We start from the raw sequence: 21340 nt of genomic DNA on the forward strand, positions 1-21340 counted from the left end.
ATATATATATATATATATATATATATATATACACACATGTACACTACAGAATATATATATGTATATATGCACTACAGAATATATGTGTGTGTGTGTGTGTGTGTGTGTGTGTGTGTGTGTGTGTGTGTGTGTATGTTTCAGGGTAGCAATGTGCCCTGTCGAAAATACTCATCTTCCCAGATTCCCAGAATTTCAGCTACAGAAGATCAAATGACCAAGTTCTGGCCAATGAGGTATCGATAGAAATTAATCAATGGGCTTCTGAAAAAGATAAGATAGATGCAGCTGGCATTGTCTGGAATGTTGATGTGATGTTTGCAGGTGGAGCAACCATCCTGTGAAATGAGAATGACAGTCACACACTCAAGATGGAGAATCAGAAGCTCCAAGGAGCAGCTCAATTCTCGACTTCTTTCAGCAACTACATTTGGCTGGAGCTCTCTACTCTCTGGACTTCTTGTTATGTGAGAAAAGCAAATTCCCTTAAAAGTAAACATTTATCAAGGGTGCTTAGAACAGGGCATGGCACATAGTAAAATGCTATATAGGTTTTGCTAGTAAAATAAAATATGTATTTTCTTTAGCCACTGTAGTCAGGATTCTATTATAAATAGCCAAACACGACATCTGCCAATATACATAGGTAATGCCAATATTTCATTATTCCACTTTTTTTTTTTTTTCGAGGCAGAGTCTCGCTTTCCAGGCTGGAGTGCTGTGGCGCGATCTTGGCTCACTGCAACCTCCACCTCCAGAGTTCGAGCGATTCTTCTGCCTCAGCCTCCTGAGTAGCGGGGATAACAGGCCTGCGCCACCATGCCTGGCTAAATTTTTAGTAGAGATGGGGTTTGACCATTTTGCCAGGCTTGTCTCAGACTCCTGACCTCATGATCCTCCCGCCTCGGCCTCCCGCCTGGCCTCATTATTCCATTTTCATTCTAGCACCTTGCACAGCGCCTGGTACTGAATAAGTATTTATTGAAAGAATAAACTATTCAGTGGGGCTAGAGGAAATATGAAGGATCCTAAAATCGTGTGACTCTATATCTCTATATCCTTTCTCTTTCTTTGTATAATGGTAGCCCCTGGTCTTTTGAGAATGGATGAAGTGATTCTATTAGTCTGGCCTGAGAGACTCCCACGAGCCAAAAGAGAAGCATAGGTTAGCACCAATCTCTCTGCCAAATGACTAAGGTAGAATGGAGGCAGTTTTAGACCTGGGCAAAATGTCGACTAACATTCATCCTTGGGGTCCCCACAATGGAAACAGAACACGGATAACTGTGATTGCAAACATCAGTGGGCATGACACCATCAGAGTCAGAGCGAGTGCATGATGTCTGAGAAACCACGTGGCTCAACACTCCCCCTCCCCAGAATGTTCAGGAAGGTAAGATGTTCTAGACAGGAGTACAGGGAAACCTATTTTATTCACCTTGACCCAGACAATTCAATGCTTTGTCCACCGGGGTCTTAGAAACATAATTTGACTTCTGGCTTCTTGCTGAAAAAAACACTAGAATGTAGCCTTCTGAGTTTTCTCTTTTGATTCTTGGTGCAGTATCACCTTTAATACCAAATATAATTTCCCTTGAATATAGTTATAAAAATAAAAGGGAAAAGAAAAATGTCACTTAAGCGAAGCCCAGCAGCACACTGACCTTCCTAGTGAGGAGAGCTGCTCAGGCCCTTGCACTCTTTTGTTGATTGGCTCTAAGTGAGATTATTCACCATGAAGCTTGATACCATACAACAGAGGTTACAAAAGCATTGCATGTTTGCAGTTCGAAGACAATGCTAGTCACAGAAAAATCAAAGGATTTAAATGGGGACTGCAAAGTTTTAAATAAATAAAGTCAGAGCATAGGGGAGCCTTCAACATGGGGACCAACTTAAAAGGTGAGATTCCACAGCCAGGACAGAAGCTGGCTGGCGGACGTGCCCGTGGCTCTGATGAGGTCCTGTCATCATTTCCCAGGCAAACGCATAGACAGGGTGGAGGCGGGTTGAAGTGTTTGGGACACGTTTTTTTCACTCACTTAACAAATACTGATGGAGCACCTGCTCTGGGTCAGATGCTGAGCTGGGCTCTGGGGTGACGGTGATGAAGGAGGCACACCCAGCATGCTTCCTCATGGTGGCAGCTGCTCAGAAACCTGCTCCTCACAGCACAGCCCTGGACCAACAGTGTCAGAATCGCCTGGGAGCTCTCAGGCCTTGACCCAGATCCACTACCTCAATATCTGCTCCGTAAGGAGATCCTGTGGGAAACCAGGATATGCCACCCCCAAATAGGAGGGATTGTTGAGATGAAGACAATTCAGAAGAAGCAGAAGCAGTAAGTAAAGCTCTCTGCCCTCCCTCTACGTGTCTAAAAGCAGGACATAGATTTACAAAGACAAAACGTAAAAAATTTACAGAGACAAAACTGCCTCCCTGCTTCTACGAGGGAGACCCACTGAAGGCAATTTAAGACACTTATGCTTCTGGAGATGGCCCTATAGGAATCTACATTGAACAAACTTTGCTAATTGGCCTTTATCTGCCATTCATTTGCTTTCCCCCAAGTTGCTGCCCCTAGAGACTCCATTTTTTTCCTTTGTCACATCTCTAAAAGTTTACTGTGCTTTGATGAAGGTGCTATAGAAACTAGAATTCAAAGCCATCTATTTGAGAACTCCTCGTTACATGAAATACACACATTAATACACCTCTGCTTGTTTTTCTCTTCTTAATCTGTCTTTCCTTACAGGGGTCCCTTCCAACTAAGAACCTGTGCGAGTTATTCTTCCCCCATGACCCCCAGGGGATTCAAATGTATGTGCAAGGTAGAAAGTGGTCTGGCTAACAACAGGATAGAAAAGAAGTGCTGTTTTATGCTTAAGCCTTAAATCTGTGCCTGTCTTTCGCTTGTGAGACTACTCTGGCTCTGCCTGGAAACCAGCTTCAGGTGGGGTGGAGAGCCTTCCTGCAAGACGGGTCCGGAGCAGGATTTGGAAAAAAGCCGGGGTTTTAAAGGGAAAATTCCATGTGGCAACTTTTTCCCAACAAATTATCCTCCCTAAACTGCTGATAAAGTCAGAAATCCAGACTAGATTTAATCCCTGGTTTTAATTCTTATGTCTCAGCAACACTAGTTTGTAGCAAAAGATCTTTAAAAGCTGAGAAATGCTGAAGCTTTTGCTAGAAGGTTCAGCACACCACCTGGATTTCCCATCTTGTCATTTTCAGCCCCAGCTCCACCAAAAATGAGGGAATCTATTCTACACGTTAACTCACCCAGCGCTATTCTCCTCTAAATGTCTGCAGAAACTTGGAAAAATCTTCCTCAAATCTATGTCCTAACTACAGACAAGGGGTTATGAGTGTAGTAATTGTATAAACCAATTACGATACATTCAACCTATACACACACAGTGAAATGTAGATACACACCCACGGACACACTACTGCGCTTCTGTGGTCTGAATACCCTGTGCTTAGTGGTAAAGCTATGAGACTTATATTGTGTCCCGTCATGAGTATAATTTTGCATGTAAGCACTTTTTTTTAGATTAATTGAAATGAGCCTGTCTAAGGAGGGATGTGATGCCCTTGCCAGTACATGGGAACATCAGAACACACACGAAGTGTGTAAGTGTGCACGTGTGTGTGTGTGTGTGTGTGTCTGTGGAGAGAGAGAGAGAGATCAAGAAATGTATTTAGTTCCATGTATACACTGCACAAAGACAAGAGGTGTCAGTTGCATAGAATGCGGTAACGGTAGGAAGAGGTGAAAGAGCGCTTAACTCATGTGCAAATCAGTTATTTAATGTTCCTTTATTCCCCAGGTCTTGATCTGCGTCCAGGCCAGGCCAGGAGAACTCATTCTGGTCAGACAGCGGGAAATTCCACCACATGGAATGGTGTTGGTGGTCTCCGCTCTTCTGCAGTCGGGGAGCCCACACAGCAGAATTCCACTAATGAATGCGCCCACCCACGCAGGGCCCGGCTCCCCCAACCCCCTCCTCCCCATGTCTGCCCCATTCAACAGGCCACACCGCCACCAACCGCCTTCCTTACAACTGCCCAAGGATTTGTTTCAGGAGCAAGATTTGTTAAATTATAAATTGCAAGCATCCACCTCAATAATGAACCAAATCAAAGACCCTCTGGAGGAATCCCACTGCGGCTCATGGGAGGGGCCAGAGGAAGCATTCGCCCCCTCCCCTCCCTCCTGCCCTCAATCTCAAGGACCCTCCGTGAGGGAGGAGATGAGGACACACGAGTGCAGGGCCCACCAGACCTCCGAGGTGGGTCCCATCGAGCCTAGGTTATTTGTTTTTCCTTGCAAGAATGCTAGTCAAAGCAAAACTTTAAACCAACAAACCAACAAACAAAATACCCCGAGTTGGCTATTTGCACACAGGGGTTGCCAAGGAAGGCAGCCTAAAGGGTCCCTTTGTGACCAGAGGCGTTTTTGAAAGGAGACAGCAATGGCTGCTTTATGAGGAAGTGGCAAGACGGTCATGTGTTCTCTGCACTGCTGTGGAGGTCGGCCTGGCCACCCAGGAGCCTTCATCAAGATGACCTGATAACAGCCCACGGCGGGGCTCCCAGCCTCTGCGGAGGTCTTCCTGGGACCCAACTGTCCCCAAAATAACTGCTCTGTGTTTCCGACAGAGTAGACACGGAGCCCCACGGCCACTTACATGACTTCTGTTTCTGAGCACGCTGCAGGGCAGGGTGATTAGAACTCACATTTCTGCTGCGTTTTACACATGGCCTTTCCTTTCTCACCAGGCCTGTGGGACAGCACAAGGCAGAATAAGAAGGGGGGCCACACCCATCGCCTGGATGACTGGGCCCTGCAGACCCAGCCACTACGACCTGGGGGCTGAGGGCTGGGAGGGAGGAAGGGGAGAAGTCATGAAGCGCCTTGTGATTGAAGTGCTTGGAATAATAAATACACACACTCTCTTTTAAACGCGGCTTGCCACATCCTGGGGAGCTGGAAAAAATGCCCCACCTCACTGCCCCCCACCCCCCTCCCCGTGGCCCCCCCAGCAGCAGTGGCTTTCATGGCGCTTTGGGGGAAGCACAGGGCCTTTGATAATAAGGGGCTTGTTAGTGCTAGGAGAACAGCCCTCCCAGGCCGCTCTGAATCCTTTCAAGTCAAGGAAGTTCATAAATGGACAGGCTAGAGGTTGTAGAGGAGGAGAGGAAAGGAAGCATTGGGGGCAGCTGCCATGGGGCAGGGCAGCCGGGGACCCCTGGTAGATCCATCAGGCCTGGTGGACATGCCCTTCCCTTGGTGAGGGGATGGATAATGGAAGGTGGCTTTGAACCACGAAGAAGACCTAGCCTCGTTTGAGCCCCCTAAGCTTTGGCTTAGGTAAAATGGAATCCTTGTACGGGAAGACGCTTGCAAATCCACAGGCTGAGAGACTCATCATCATCCACCCGGCTCTGGCGCCGCTTCTTCTGCCTGCCAGAAGAGGGCAGCACATCCTTCCACATTACAGGGCCCAGGTATGGGGATGGGGGCAGCATTTGGGAAATTCGTGGCTGCAGCAGCACCAGCAACAGCAGCAGCAACAGCTATCCCATATTGGTGCCTGCTGTGTGCCAGGAACTAAGTGATTAAATGCATTAATCCATCCAATTAACATGACAGTGCTACAAGAGAGGGTGCTGTTACAATCTCCATGTTACCGATGAGGACGCTGACGCATACTGAAATCAATAGAACTTGCTATTGTAGCCACACGCTGCCTAAGACGGAGGTCAGAAAATTACAGTCCAAGGACTCAATCCCGTTCACGGCCTACATTCATGCTGCCCTCAAGCTAAGGATTGTTTTGTGTTTTACGTTTTTGCATGGTTGGAAAAAAGTCAAAAGAAGAAGATTTCATGACGTGAGAATGATGTGAAATTCAAATTTCAGTGTCCACGAATGATGTTTTATTGGAACACAGCCCTATTTATTTGTTTACATATTGTCTGTGGCTTTATCTGTCTTTATGATTCCTGCAGCATAATTCAGCAGAGTCTAGTAGAGGTTATGTAGTCTGCAAAGCCTAAACTATTTACTATCTGACCCTTTACAGAGAAAGCTGGCCAAGCCCTGACCTACAAGGAAGTGCTACCTGTTTCCAGGCAAGACGGATCGAGAGCAGAGTTGCTATTTACTGGAGATGGAGCTACTACAGCTATCCCAGAGTAAATTAGAAGCAATGTTGAGCTTGATTCACTTTCTTTCCAACAGGGTAGCTCAAGATCAAGCAGAAAGGAGAATCTGACATGTCACTGAATAGCTTCAAGGAAGTGGTAAAATGTTAGATCTGGAAAGGACTATGAAAATCCACTATTATATCTCATCAAGTCTAAGATGCATGTTTTTTCACCCTTTAACATCTGTGAAATCAGGCGATATTTTATAGTCAAACTATGAGAGCTTAAGTGAAAACACTTTTGTTTAAGTGATAGCATTTTTTGTTGTTGTTTTTTAAAGGCTTTTTTCATTTGAGAGGAAATCTTGTTCTGTTGTCCAGGATGAAGTGTGGTGGTGTGATCCTGGCTCACTGCCACCTCTGCCTCCCAGGTTTGAGAGAGTCTCCTGCCTCAGTTTCCCAAGTAGCTGGAACTACAGGTGCGTGCCACCATGGCTGGCTAATTTTTTTGTACTTTTGGTAGCGACTGGGTTTTGCCATATTGGCCAGGCTGATCTTGAACTCTTGACCTCAAGTCATCCTCCCACCTCGGTCTCCCAAAGTGCTGGGATTACAGGTGTGTGCCACTGCACCTAGCCAGTATTTAAAATAATAGTGTCTTGCTATCAATGACAACTTGGATTAGGCAGTTCCTACCTCCAAAGATCCAGCTTCTTTTTGGTCCTTTCTGTTGATGGGATACACACTTCTTTTGTCCGTTCTACAGATTTAATTGTAAACTTTCTAAGGTTGAACTGAAGTGTGTAAGCCTCAATTTTCTATACATCAAATGAGGTTGATCTTGCTTAGTATGTTTACTTCAAGAGTCTTAGGATTTTATTAAAAGGGAGTGAATGGAAGAAGGCAATGTGACCCCCGGGTAGGGAGGAGCAGAGCAGGCTACAGGAATTGGCCTGTTGGTGTGATCATACCAGGCAGTCTGCAAGATGGGAGGACAGGGATGGGTTGGTGAGGGCACAAACCCTGAGAACCTGGAAGGGAAAGAAAGACCGCCAGTGATACAGATGAGTTCTTTTTCTAGCAGCATCAGCCAGGTGCATGACCCATTGCAGGTGGCACCTCTTAGAAGGAGAAGACTGGAGCAATTTGAAGATTTGGGCCTGAATGGAACAAGAAGACAAGGAAAGAGTGAGGAAGGCAGCTGTGGCTGGCTTGCCCCTGCTGCCTTTTATGAGGGATCTAGGAGGTGAGGAAGGGAAATGAGAGAGGCAGGATGAGAGTCATTGATACTGTGCAAATAAGAGCCACAATGTAATCCTTCAGTCATATTCCCATTCAGTGGGAATGAGCATCCAAATTCTGAGATAAGCTTACTGAGGTTCCTAGAATGACCCAAGAGTCTTCTTCCATGCTGTGTGGCTGGGACAATCAATGTTCTCAGAATTAGCCTGTGGAGCACACTGCCCACTTCTAAGTTCCAGGAAGAGGAGCCTCTGATGAGAGCCTTAAGGAGGTGGAAACCTTGGCCTTTATTTGGAAACAGAGCCAAGACTGCTCAGGGACATGTGTGGCTAGTGGCTACTTTTTTGTTCCAGCAAGAAATTCGGAGCCAGGAGGTGGTGGGAACTAGGGTTCGCTCCCCTGCCCTCTGGTAGCTGCATCTGAACTTGGATGGAGAGAGAAAGGAGAAGCAGAGGGCTTAGCCCTAACCAGGTGCTTTCCATTTGGGGACACATGTCCTGGATTTCCTGGGACAGTACCAATTTCTTAGAATTTGATTATTTTCAATGAAGCCAATTTGTTAGACATCCGATTATCAGTTTGGAAAACATGGCCACTGCGGTTACAGCTAATAAAGGGCAATGCAATCTAAGCATGGTCCTTGCACCCTGAACACACAGCACTGTGCCCCACACATCACAGATACTAAGGACGATTTTTAGAGCTTTCTTTAGGGAGTTAGAAGCACCTTATTAGGACAAGTATTTTAGGAAGAGCATGTTAGGACATCTCAGCATCTTCCATAAAAAGAGAACTAGGTGCAGCCTTGCGAATGAAAGGGGCACATCTTTGCACACTTAGTGCAGGAGTCCATTGGTCTTGACGGAAATTGATAAGCCCAGACCGGCTATTTTGTGTCCCTCTTCCTGGTGGACAGAGGAGCAGGGAGGTTGGTGACACAGGTCTGAGGCTGCAGGGAGGTCTCCTGAGTCTTCCAGAGAAGACGGAGAGAAAAGGAAGAAAGTGGGTTTCAGTGCAGAGAGAACACAGGGGCTGTGAGCTGGGGGGGAGCTCAGCCCAAAGGTGGGGGAAGATGGAGAGGAGTCAGAGCAGCAGGAAGTCAGTAGGGCCTGGAGTCTGCAGCAGCCTGGGAGAGAAGTCACAGGAGGAAAGAGCCAAAGAAAATGGAAACCACAGCTACTCCGTGCCTGCGGCTCATGGCAGGAATATTTGTTATTCTTCTGGGAGGCTGGTTTGTTTTTATCTTCTAGGAGGACCAAGCTGCAGCTGACCAGGGGCCCTGTTTTGCTTTGTCTGCTGACAAGTTCAGAGCCAACTTTGTGGTCTACCTTATGTGTGGCCGCTGGAAGGCCCCGGGGCTGCCCCGACTGTTTTAGCTCACCCTGGGCTCCATTTTATGGTAGTCTCCTTGTTTTTCTTTCTCACCTCCTCCTGGCCTTTGTTGGTTTGCTGTGCTTTATGCATCCCTGTGAGTAGCTATAAAGCCTTTCTGGAGCAAGTGGAGTATAAATTTTAAAATAGAAAGGAGGCCCCCCAAGACAGAGGAATACAGAGGTGGAAATAAGAGAGAAAAGTGGACCCGAAGGGGGAAGAAAAGAAGGAATTCGGAGGGAGCGTGTAAGCCCCAAGACTGCATATGATACAGATTAGACACTATTGCGCATGGGACTTTTTATACTTCTCACTAGGGGAAAGACGGTCCTTTGGAAGTGGGCTGTGCAAAAGGATGACGGATGGGAGATGGTCAATGTGAGCAGGGCAGGAGAAATACTGAATTCTCATCTTAGGCTACAGGCATAGACCTGCCTACTTCCTTTCCAGCTAAAAAGAAGAAGGGCAAAAGCACATGAGAATATGACACTGGTACCAAAAGCAAGGTTGGTCATTCTTGGCAGGACACTAACTGTATCTGAGGGAAACGTGATAGAGCTGGAAGAAATTTTTAAAAAGGGGGAGACTTTTCAAGTTAGTTAATAAGAATGGGGCATTCAAGATGCTCATTAGATCCATTTGTTAACTACCTGGCACATGCAATATGCACAGAATGTGAAATAAACCATGCACATTGCTAGGATTGGAGCATAAGGAAAGAGAGAGTGTGGCAAACAAAGTGAAATATAGCCCTTTCCGCCTAGATTATGATAAGTAGCTAAAATGAATTTCTTGAAAGCCAAGAGATTTGCAGGGATGTTTAGAGTCTGTTCAAAAGGCAGACTGAGGGTAAGAAATGCTAAATGTAAGATAGATATTCAGAGGGAGAAGCCCAGATTCTCAGGAGTGACAGAGAGTAGGGAACATGTTGAAGTAGGCTGTCAAGGAAACCCCTTTAGGGAAGAGATGAACCCAAGGAGCCAAAGGGGTGTTCCAGTGGCAGGAACGGAAGGGTGTTTTACAGTGACACTTGCTAGAGGTGGCGGCCACTGGCTTGCAGAAGGTGGAGGCCCAGGCTCTTGCTGGACTCTGTCATGTGCCAGGCAGACTGGGTAGAGGGCACGATTAAGGGTGAGGATGGAGCTGCTTGTTGACAGCAGAATGCTGCAGGATGTGCCAAAGGGGCATGGGTGACATTTGTTCCCTCTCTCAAGCCTTCTACTTTAGCACTCTATGAACTTCCAGGTCCAAACCCATGATATAACTTTTCCCTGCAAGATTGAAAAAGAGGATGCAGGGCTCAGAGCTGGAACCCCTCCAGCCAAATCTAAATGCAGTGCTGCTTTCTTCCAGCTCAAAGATGCCCTTTCTCAGGGCCATGAGCACTCCTCCCATGTGAGTTCTTGATCCAATTCCCTATCATCTCCCACTGGGCCTCCCCTTTAAAGTGAGCAGGGTTTGTGCTGCCTAAGTTAGGCTGAGCTCTCTCTCGTTGTATAGAATCTGAGTTATAAAATAGATGAATCTGCATTACAAACCTTGGTGATATTATTAATTACCTTAATTGGCAGATAAAGAAACTGAACGTAAAGCCCATTTTATAGATGCAGAGCCAGAGGATCAGAGAGAATACGTCTCTTGGGTAAAGTTATGCAGCTAGAAGTGCTGGGATTCAAACCCAGGCCTGGAATTGCGTGTTTGCATGTTTTATTGCCCCCTGTAGATGGTTAGTTCATGGAGGGCAATGACTTTGTCTCATTGCCTTGGCAACTCCAGAACCTAGCACCATACCTGGCACATAAGCTGCACCCTTTAAATATTAGCTCAGACTTGTAGACAATTTATGGAACTTGTGTTTGTTGAATGAATCAATGAATGACTGAATGTACAAACTAATGGATGACTCTCTTCATTACTCCAGTACTGCTGGCATGGCTCCCATGGATGGGGTCTCCATTGTGGTAGCTGGGGACTTACGAGGCTTTGTGGAACAATGGACATTTTACTTGGTGGTTCCTGTAGTCACCACAAGCGTGGAGAGATGACCCATCATGGAGAAGCATGTTATAGTGTAGGCTTTTCTAATGCTTTCATGTTGAGAGGGCAGAAATGGATCATAACCTGAGCCAGTGTGTGCATAGGGGCTGGGGTAGTGGTGGCAGGTGGAGGGGAGGGAGGGCTCTGCTCAAGAGAAAGTAAATGAAATCACAAGAGAAACTCCCTAAAGAAAGAAAGTTGGAGAAGTAGGTGCAGAGCTGAAGATCCAGAGGAAACCAAAATGGCAAAGTAATGCAGTGTGGCATGTGGAAGGAGGCCTGGGCCTGGATGCTGATGCTCTTGCAGAGACCTAGGAGAGGCCACAGGCACAGAGCTCCTACAGAGCAGAGAGGGGGTGGACTGTCTCCTGGGTCAGGAGCTGTGAGGTTCTGGAGCTGCAGCGCAGGAGCCATGGCGCTCTCTACAGGAGGGCAGGCCCCACAGGAGCCTTGACCTAGGGCATGCTGAGCCTAAGAACTTTTGGACCCAGTTGACCACAATGGCAGGGTATTGGGTGGGAGGAAGGACAAGTAAAGAGGAAGGGAGGGGTGTGGGCAAATTATAGTTCCAGGGAAGGAACGTGTGGTGTTCTTGTTAAAAGGAAGGTGGACTAGCACATCTGGGGACAGGCTCTTTGGTAAAGCAGAAATGTTGGAGCTTTGAAATGTGCATATGAGTTAGGGGAAGCAGGAGTCACAAGGGCAAGTCTCATTACAGAAGAAAACAGGGTGAAACAGAAGAAGGGGAAACAATGAAAATTGGAGAGTACTGAGTTTATAAGAAATGGATATGCGGCATTTGGTGGAAACTTGCTTTGGCCTTGGGAATAGGAGAACTGTAAATATGGATAATATGTAAATACCATTTATAATTTAAAAAATCTGGAAGGCTCAAATGAGATAATCCTTCTGAGGGCACTTTGACAAGTATGAAAGAAGATATTTGTGGCCAAGAGGAATGGATACTGGGTGTGGAGTCTGAAAACGAGGGTTCAAGAGCCAGCTCTGCCTTGAGGGTAGACAAGTCACGGTCTCATTTGGTTCTGAGTCCTCAGCAGGGAAAGCAGCAATGACTGTTCTTTCCCACGATGGCTCTGAGGGGCCATATTCATTTCCTTGCACTGCTATGACAAAGTACCACAAGCTGGGTGGCTCAAAACAACAGAGACTTTCTCCCTTACAGTTCCAAAATCAAGGTATTAGCAGGTGTCCTTCCTTGCCTCTTCCAGCTCCCAAAAAGCTCAGTGTTCCTTGGCTTGTGACAGCATCGCCCCAGTCTCTGCCTTCCTTACATGGCCTTCTCCCCGTGTCTCTGTGGCTTCTCTTCTTTTTCTTTTTGACATGGAATCTCACTCTGTTGCCAAGGCTGGAGTGCAGCAGCACAGTCTCGGCTCATTGCAACCTCCACCTCCTGGGTTCAAGCCATTCTCCTGCCTTAGCCTCCCAAAAGGTTGGTACTATAGACATCCACCACCATGTCCAGCTAATTTTTGTATTTTTAGTGGAGATGCAGGTCTCGAACCCCTGACCTCAGGTGATCCGCCTGCCTTGGCCTCCTAAAGTGCTGGGATGACAGGTGTGAGCCACCACACCTGGCCCCTCTCCTATTCTTACAAGAACAGCAGCCATTGGATTTAGGGACTACTCTAAATCCGAGATGATCTCATCCCCAAATCTTTAACTAATTATAGCTGCAAAGACCCTATTTCCAAACGAGGTCACATTCTGAGATCCCAGCTAGACAGACATGTTTTAAATTTTTTTTTAGAAACAGAGTCTTGCTCTGTCACCCAGGTTGGAGTGTGGTGGCAGGATCGTAGCTCACTACAGCCTCAACCTCCTGGGTTCAAGCAAGCCTCTTGGTCTTGGCCTCCTGGGTAGCTGGGACTACAGGCATTTACCACCTTGCCTAGCTAATTAAAAGCAGGGTTTTTGTTTTGTTTTGTTTTGTTTTTTCTGTAAAGGTGGGGTCTTGCTGTGTCACCCAGGCTAGACGTGAATTTTGGGGGGATGCTACTTAACACATTATAGGGTCTAAACAGCAATGAAGCAAGAACATCAAGTAGATTGGAAGTGTTTTCCGCATACTCCTTATTCTCCAGAAGCCACTCTATTTCCGGTTTCTCTACACACACCTCTAATGGCTGCCATTGCCCACCAGTTAAAAACCCAAGCCCTCAAGGCTGGCACTGCAGGCTCCAGCCCCTTATTTCAGTCTCTGTCCCTGACTTTTCCTCAGCTCCCCCACATCCTCCGCTCAATGACCTCAGCCAACTGCTTCCTTCTTAATCTTTATGACCCAGTTGAAACTCCCAGAAAGGGAGTTTCATGCACTTACCCCCACGGCAAATGCTTCCTGCTGTGAACGCCTTCGACAGAAATTATTTTGTCCTTTTACCTGCAGTTAATCAGCTCTCCACACTCTCTTGGATCAAGCTGAATTGAAGCCTTTCCTTCTGCACCTGCCAGGCACTGAAGACGGAATTTGCTTCTCCTTTGGACCTCCAGAATTGAGTTTTGCACTTGCCACAATCCGGGTCCTCAGTAACACCCTGAATTATTTACTTCCCACTACACCAACTCTGTTCCTGCAAAGATTTCATCTCTTTTACCATGCATGGCTGCATATCCTGTTCACTTCGATCCAAAGAGATGCTATTCTCCTTGGAGCTTCTGGGGCATCTGCATCCATTCCCTCATTTTGGTCTATTATGCATCAGTTACTCATTCATTAACAAAGATTCGTGAAGCACTTATGCTGCTCGGCTTTGTGCTGGACTGCAGCAATCCAGCCTGTAAGGCTGTCTCGTTCTCCCATTCTGAGGGCAAGGGAATGGTTGCCATTGCCCATAGGATACAAATCCAAGACCCCCAGGCTGGCCATGCAGTGGCTAGCCTGTTCCTCATGGGCCTAACATCGTTCTTCAAGTGTTATGCATGCTCAATTGGAAGGTTCCATTCAAATGGTTTTAGTTAATTCTTAAAGGGCAATGCCAAATGAAGGACTGGAAGAGCTGTGAGCTTAACTGGGGGAAACAGCTCCCTTTCACAGGGCCCCACAAGAGAACCAGGTCCTGAATTCTATAGCCAATGCCAGAAATGAAGAACCCGATATGGGATGGGCCAGGCTTTGAGGAGTGGCTTTCCAGGGCCCACTGTGCTGCAGAAGGGGAGAACACAGCCCAGGTCTGCCTTCTGCATTTGCCATAGCAGTGGCTGTGCTGTCCCTCCCTTGGCCTCTGGAAAAATCCCTGAAGAAACCTTGCAGGGACCAGAAGGAAGCAGGAATGTGTTGTTCCAATGTGATCACAGGTGGGGTGGTGAACTTGGGACAAATGGGTGCCAGCAAGGACTGTCCCGGGCAGTGCACTGTGCTGTGCAATAAGGCAGGCTCAGGGGACAAACTGCACCCCTCCAGTCAGCAGCAAAGCCTTTCCTCCTGCAACAGCCAGGCAGTGGATCCATAACCTCCTCCCCTGTGTCAAGGGGGACTAGATGGTGGTGGGTGGGGGGCGGGGGGCAAATAACAAGCAATATTAGTTCCAGATGCTTCTCTGGCCTGAGTATTTGACATGCCCATGGGCAAACTGAACATGCTTTGGGCAGCAAACAGATACTGCCAGGGGTTCTTGGTGGAAGAGAGTCACTCACCGGCATTGTTCTGCTGCTTGGTGTTTTTGATGTAGGCAGAGAACTTAGAGAAGATGTCAATGCCTGCTGTGTTGGATTCCCGGTGTTTTGCAGCCAGTTTGGGGTACCTGGAATGGAGGATGCAGTGTTCTGTGAATCAGTAGCCTTGGAGCTCCTTTAAGGGCAAGGCTATATCATGATGAGCAATACTTCCCTTTCCAGCTGCATCTACAAATGTTTGGGGTCTTTATCCCCATCCTATGGGGGGGTGGGCATTCTCCAGCCCTAGGTCATCCATAGAAGAAGTCAGAGGCCAGTAAGGTGCTGAGACCTGCCTAGGGTGACAACAGTCTGCTAGTCAAGGAACCGGAATGCCATTCAGGAGACTCAGGGTGTGTCCTCTTCTCAGGACCAGCGTCAATGAGGTGCCAGTGAGAAGGTCCAATTAAAGTTCCCGCTGAGCTTGCCTCTCTACCAGGTAGGCTTCTTGACACCTCCACTACCCACTAAAATAACCATCTACTGCCAGTCCTGCGATTATAATTCTAGCTACACAGAGATAATTCTGGGAGCATGGGGATGCCAGGTATGTTAGCAGTAAACCATTTATCCAAAGGAAGAATACCCTCAGCCCTCTTCTGAAATGTCCTTCACATGCTTATTATTTGTGTGCAGTGATAAGATGCAGAAACTACCAAGCTTCAACTAAGGACATGTGTTTTCAATTGTTTTATTTTATTTTATTTGGAGATAGATTTGCAATGATCCAGTCCCTCTCTCTCTTTCTCAGATCCTTTCATGTTGAAGCTGGAATAAAACAAGAGGCAGGCTGGAGTTAGGACAATTGGCCTTGAGACTGAAGGAGGTCAACCTGCTCGTGTGGGAATCCATGGCTTGGACCCATTAGCCCCATTACAATGAGAAAATAAGTTCAAATAAATATTGTTTCTCAAACATTTTATGGGTATGGCCAGGTAGGGGTTGGTAGAGGTGGGGGGCAGTTGCCAGGTTATCCTTATTTTCAATGAATGTGTGCCTTTGTAATCTCTGGCTGAATAGTTTTTGGCTGTGGGAAGTTGGGTTCTTTACGTTTAAAAAGTAAAGTCCCTTTTTGTTTGTTTTGATGTTTTTGATAGTTTGAACCAAACAAGGCTTTAAATCCTATTATTTGTTGTTCTTTAATGCTTTTTATTCCTCAACCGGCCCATGAGCTAGAACTGTCCCTTTTGGGGCCATGTTAGGTGGCTGTGTAATTTCAGAGATACTTCTATTGGAAGAGCCAAGCTCTCTACTATGAGGCAGGTAAGGAAGGCATTTTTGTTTTCTTTTTACATGGAAGGGAACTGGATACCTGAAAAGATAAATAATGATTTAAAAACCATGGCTAAGGCCGGGCGCGGTGGCTCAAGCCTGTAATCCCAGCACTGTGGGAGGCCGAAGCGGGTGGATCACGAGGTCAAGAGATCGAGACCATCCTGGTCAACATGGTGAAACCCCGTCTCTACTAAAAATACAAAACATTAGCTGGGCATGGTGGTGCGTGCCTGTAATCCCAGCTACTCAGGAGGCTGAGGCAGGAGAATTGCCTGAACCCAGGAGGCGGAGGTTGCGGTGAGCCGAGATCGCGCCATTGCACTCCAGCCTGGGCAACAAGAGCGAAACTCCGTCTCAAAAAAAAAAAAAAAAAAACCATGGCTAATAAAGGGTGGAGGGACAATGAGGACCTGGTTTCCCAGACTGCAGCAGTGTCCTTCCGCCTCCACTGCTTCTCTGGAAACAGTAAAAGGAAATTTGCATCGAGCACCTACTGTGCAGCAGACACTGTTCTCGTCCCTTTACAGGTATTCACCATTTACTTCTCATAACAACTCTGTTGCTACTATTGTTAGCTTCATTTCCCACATGGGGAAATGGTGGCATAGAGAGATGAAGCAATTTTCCTGAGGTCACATGGCTGGGTGGCAAAGCCAGCATCCCAACCCAGGCAGTTTCACTGTGGAAGACTAGGTTTTAAATTCCACGTTGTGTGGCTTCTCATAAACACTTCTGCGGACCCTGAAAGCCCCAGAGCCCTAAAGGTTGAACTGAGCACCATGGAGGAGCTGTCTCCATCCACCAGGAGGGGGCGCTCATGCACCGATGCTGCACACACATGTCTTCCTAGGTAACACTGAGAATTATCACATTCATTTGCTGTGGCTGGGGGCTCACAGCAGGGCTTCCTGCAAGATACTAGGTAATCTACCAAGACTTGGGAATTTAGTGTCATCTCTTCCTATTTCGGCCTTCTTACATTAGAATCCAGCATGCTATTAGATTTGATAGACTTAAATTGTTATTAACAAACGCCAAGTGTTTGTTTCTCCTTGATAACGTAAAGACAGAAAAACCTAGAAAATGCACCTCACTGGGCAGCTTGTCTGGGTTTGTTGCTTTGTTTTGCTCTATCTCATCAATTTGTCAAAATTTCAGTCATCTGACCATTTCTTCACAATCAGGGTGAGCCAAACGGGGATGTGCGGTACCAAATCCAAGATGAGGACAGAGGACCGTGTATTCAGGGGCCCATGGTGGTGTGATCCTGTTTCCCAAGCACTAGAACTCATTGGGACTTTACTGTATAGTGCAGTGTTCCATTTGAGCTTTGTTCTTGTGGGAAACGTGTCTCTAAGGTGTTAATCTCACAGATTTCAGTAACTATGCTGGGAGAGGCTACTATACAGGATAAGTGCATTCGTTTTAGCTCCATATTTATGCCATGTTTTAAATATGCCAATGTGGGCTACAAAGTACATTCTCTTTCTCTAAAAGGGTAGAGAAGAGTGTTTCATTCACAGAAACATCTTTGAAATAACATTGGATCTGACAATAATCAAAGAGATGATAAATTTTTCTAACTTAGGAGTCAGGAAACTATGACCCATGACCCCTGTTTGTCTATGGCCCTCAAGCTAACAATGGTTTTTACATGTTTAAATGCTTGAAAAAAATCAAAAGAAGGATACTGTTTTGTGACATGTGAAAATAATATGAAATTCAAATTTCAATGTTCATAAGTAAAATATTATTGAAACAGTCATGCCCATTCATTTACATACTAGTTTATGGCTTCTTTCACAGTGTAACAGTGGAATTGCAACAGACATTGAACAGCCCACAAAGCCAAAAATACATGACTACCTGACCTTTAACAGACAAAATTGCTGACTCCTGATCTAACTGATGAAAATTTCTCTCCACCCTGTTTTTAAGATATCTTATTTCAAATACATGCACTTAACTTTCATTCTGGGAAGTAAAACATTGGGTTTCTCACAAAAAAAAAAAAAAAAAAAAAAAAAAAAAAAAGTTTCTTTTTCAAAAGTAGAATATAGTAGCAAAAAACAACAAAAAAAGAAAAAGCCATGGCAGATGGTAGTGCCCTATCTGACTTCTCACTGATTTCTCAGTGACTAGCCGCAGCCAACCAGGACACTGAATAAAAGGACACTTGCCATGCAATTAAACCAGTGTACATGAAATACCTACCGAGGACCATGCCCTGAGACTGGTTTTGGGGATAGATACCCTGGAGAAAAAGAAAGATGGTTCTGATGGGATGACCTTGCTGATGGCAGCTTGAGTGTTTTCCTTCCTTTTTCTAACAAGCTGAAAAGTGGAAGGACTTCCTCTGTCTCTCATTTCTCCATTGTTCCCACTTCCTTACGTTCACCAACACCTCACACGAGAAGGAGGTTAATGCGTCTGACTTTTCTAATCCTTGACTGTGTGCTTGTTTGTCTCATCTCTGCTGTGTAAGCAAAAGATCCCTGGAGGTGGAAGAGGCCTGGCTTATTCATTAAAAGATATCCCGTAGGATCTGGGGTTTTAAGACCGAAGGTCACCAATTGTCTGTACAGTTGCACGTGGGAGACAGACCCAAGACAGGCACTGACCGCTCTTTCTAATTCTTTGAGCTACCATTTCATGAGCTCTTACTTCACATCAGGCACTAGGCTCAGTAGGATTATTTACTATAAAAGCCCTAAAAGATCAACAGCATCGTTCTTATTTTGTAGATGTGAGAATTAAAGATTCTAGAGGTTTCAGGTCATTTGCCTGTAGCAGAGAATATGCATACTCACTAAACAGCCATGCAATTCTATTTCCCTGCTTCTCTCTCACCTAAGTTGGGATCGATCATGTGTGGATTCTGACCAATGGGATAGGAGAGAAAGTAACATCACCACGCACATCCCTGGCCCTGCAAAACACTTTGGGCGATCTTTCTTCTCTCTCTCCCTGCTGAAGGAGCCTTGGAGGGCATGTATTCCAAAAACTACAAGATGGAAGAGGACCACACCACCCACTGAGAATTTGCTCAAGTGAGAAGTAAACCTGTGTTTTGTTAAGCCACTGTGATGTTATGGCTTATCTGTCACTGCAGCATAGTACAACCTAGTGGTATGGATTTGAACCCGAGTCACTCTGACTCCAAACCTCATGCCCCCAGCTACCATGCCATCCTGTGGAAGTCTGGAGACTGCTTCTCTACCTCCCAGAGGGTGGTTTTTCACAGTGGTGAGTTATCACTATATATTTTTGTTGAGACAGAGTCTCACTCTGTCACCAGGCTGGAGTGCAGTGACACGATCTTGGCTCACTGCAACCTCTACTTCCCAGGTTCAAGTGATTCCTCTGCCTCAGCGCCCGAGTAGCTGAGACTACAGATGCGTGCCACCATACCTGGCTTTAACAAAAATTTTTTTATTTTAGTAGAGACAGGGTTTCATCACGTTGACCAGGATGGTCTTGATCTCCTGACATCGTGATCCGCCTGCCTCGGCCTCCCAAAGTGCTGGGATTGCAGGTGTGATCCACTGTGCCCGGCCTACATTTTTAAAAATAATGAATTCAAGTTGTCTTCCAATACTGTCAGTGTTCCGAACCCTGTTGATACTTAAATCATTCTTGCTGGTTGACTGACTAAATGACATACCACGTAACTAGACTATATCAGTCTACTGTCCTGAATTTTTGTTACAGCATCTGTGTACTAGGATTATTTGAAACAACCACCACCTCTGGGAGAGTACTTTGAGAAGCTCATGGAATTGTGGAACATGCACCAAAAGGCATCTTGGAGACTCTGTAGTGTCACCCTCTCATTTTAAAGATGAGAAGACAAGGCAGGTCTGAGAGGGAGAGAGGCTTGTTCAAGGTCATACAACAGACACTGGTAGAGAGGTGACCAGAGGTAGGGCTCCTGACTCTCAGTGCTGAATCCTAGAAACTTCGGCCACTCCATGGAGATGAAACACAAGGGCCAGAATGTCCCAACAGTCATCCCAGCATTAATCACAACGCTTCCTTGCCGAGTGTTCATTCACTAGGTCAATCTAAGGAAAGGGATGGATGTTAGTCTCATTTAGAAACAACTTGAGACTTCCTGGATTCCTCATTTTGACACCAAATGCTCCCTGGGATCAAATGTGATTAAAAAAAAATAGTTGTAGTGTTTGTATGTGGTTTTCTCCTTTAAAAAATAAAGCTAAGGGGAAAAAGGCTCCCATAATGTCTTGGCTTTTGACAGCTTTTATAAATAGTGGTATGATGAGAAACACATGGCTGATGAGCGCTTGGGGAATGGTTTGAGAGTTTGCTGCCCCCTAGAGAAACAGAAGACCAGGCTGCCCTGCTCCAGATGCCTCATAACACGGGCCACTCCACCTCCCAGCCTGAGTCGCTGGGGAAGCTGGAAAGGCTGGTGGGTTGTTGTGGGCAGACCAGCAGGCTTCTATGGGGCTGAGGCCCTGGCTTGGCAACATTTACTGGGAGTAATTGTGGCAACTGCCTCAGTCTGATGGGTGCAGATGCATCTAAGGGACACTCCTGAGGGGCTCTGGAATACTTGATGGTCTCACCCTTAGCATCTCCACCTTGGTAGCCTGGAGATGTGCATTTTAACAGCTTCAAGGATTTTGCTACCTGAGTGTACTGGACTGTTAGGTCACTAATATGGCAGGAATGCACTTCATAAAACCTATACACAACAGCACTCCAGAGAAGGACCTAGACCAGAGGGAGCAGAGCTCAGGACAGGGAAGGTGGGTGGAGAGGGTAGAGTGGAGGGAGGGGCCACATCCAGCCCTGCCCACCCCTATTTGGATCATGGAAACTTCAGAATGTGATGAAATGATGATGAAGTCAGGTGATGAGCTGCCTCTGGAAGTATGCTCAAGGACACATGGGGCATACTATTCCAGCAGTCTCTGGCCTGCCTTGTGGTCCCACTGTGGTTGCAGATTGGAGACCTCTGAGTTAGAGAAGCAGCCCAGGAAAGGCACAGCTGCGCTGGGGGTGGTGTGGTGGTGGAGGGAAGCTTGCTAAAGGGCATGTGAAGAACCAAAGAGCAAGAAGGGCTCTGGGAGGCATCCTGTCCCAGAGAAGGGAACAGAGGCTGAGAGCAGAGAAGGACTGGTTCAAGAGGTCACAGCACATCACTAGCAGACTAGGACTATATCACAGCCCCTCACCCCTCCATCCACTGCCTGGAAAAAGACCAAATGGGCTCCTCTGCTACTCACTGCCTCCAGTTCCATTTCCTAATGATGGAAGCCCTCACTCCTGAGTGCCAGTGTTACTTCTACAAGGGAAATGTTAACTGCATCATCAACTTTCCTCTATGGGTCTCCCAGGCAAAGTCTAAACTCCAGTTATTGAAAAGAACATTTTTTTTACATGTGGGATTTCAAACCAGTGCTAGCAATGAGGTTGAGTCCTGGGGAGGGGGATGGAGTCTGGGCTCCCTCAGGGCACTTCCAGTGAAGTGACTGGCTGGTGTCCTGTTCAGACATGTGTGTGGCTTCCAGCAGTGGCTGGGCTGGAAGTTATATGTGAGGCTGCCCTGTTGACTTAATGAATGCACTT

The 21340-nt window shown here is 46.4% G+C and overlaps 1 protein-coding gene across 2 annotated transcripts in view; it reads right to left on the reverse strand.

The window, feature by feature from the left end:
- The window catches only part of CLIC5 (chloride intracellular channel 5), a 113145-nt gene that overhangs the window by 26438 nt on the left and 65367 nt on the right, over positions 1–21340 (reverse strand). For both annotated transcript variants that reach the window (XM_032299589.1, XM_032299590.1), the window contains exon 4: positions 14453–14559. In XM_032299589.1, coding sequence (XP_032155480.1) covers positions 14453–14559 — 107 coding nt within the window. The remainder of the gene's footprint in view (positions 1–14452; positions 14560–21340) is intronic.

The sequence above is a fragment of the Sapajus apella genome, unplaced genomic scaffold (genome assembly GCF_009761245.1).
Source record: "Sapajus apella isolate SASKATOON/1434 unplaced genomic scaffold, GSC_monkey_1.0 scaffold41, whole genome shotgun sequence".
NCBI lineage: Eukaryota > Metazoa > Chordata > Mammalia > Primates > Cebidae > Sapajus > Sapajus apella.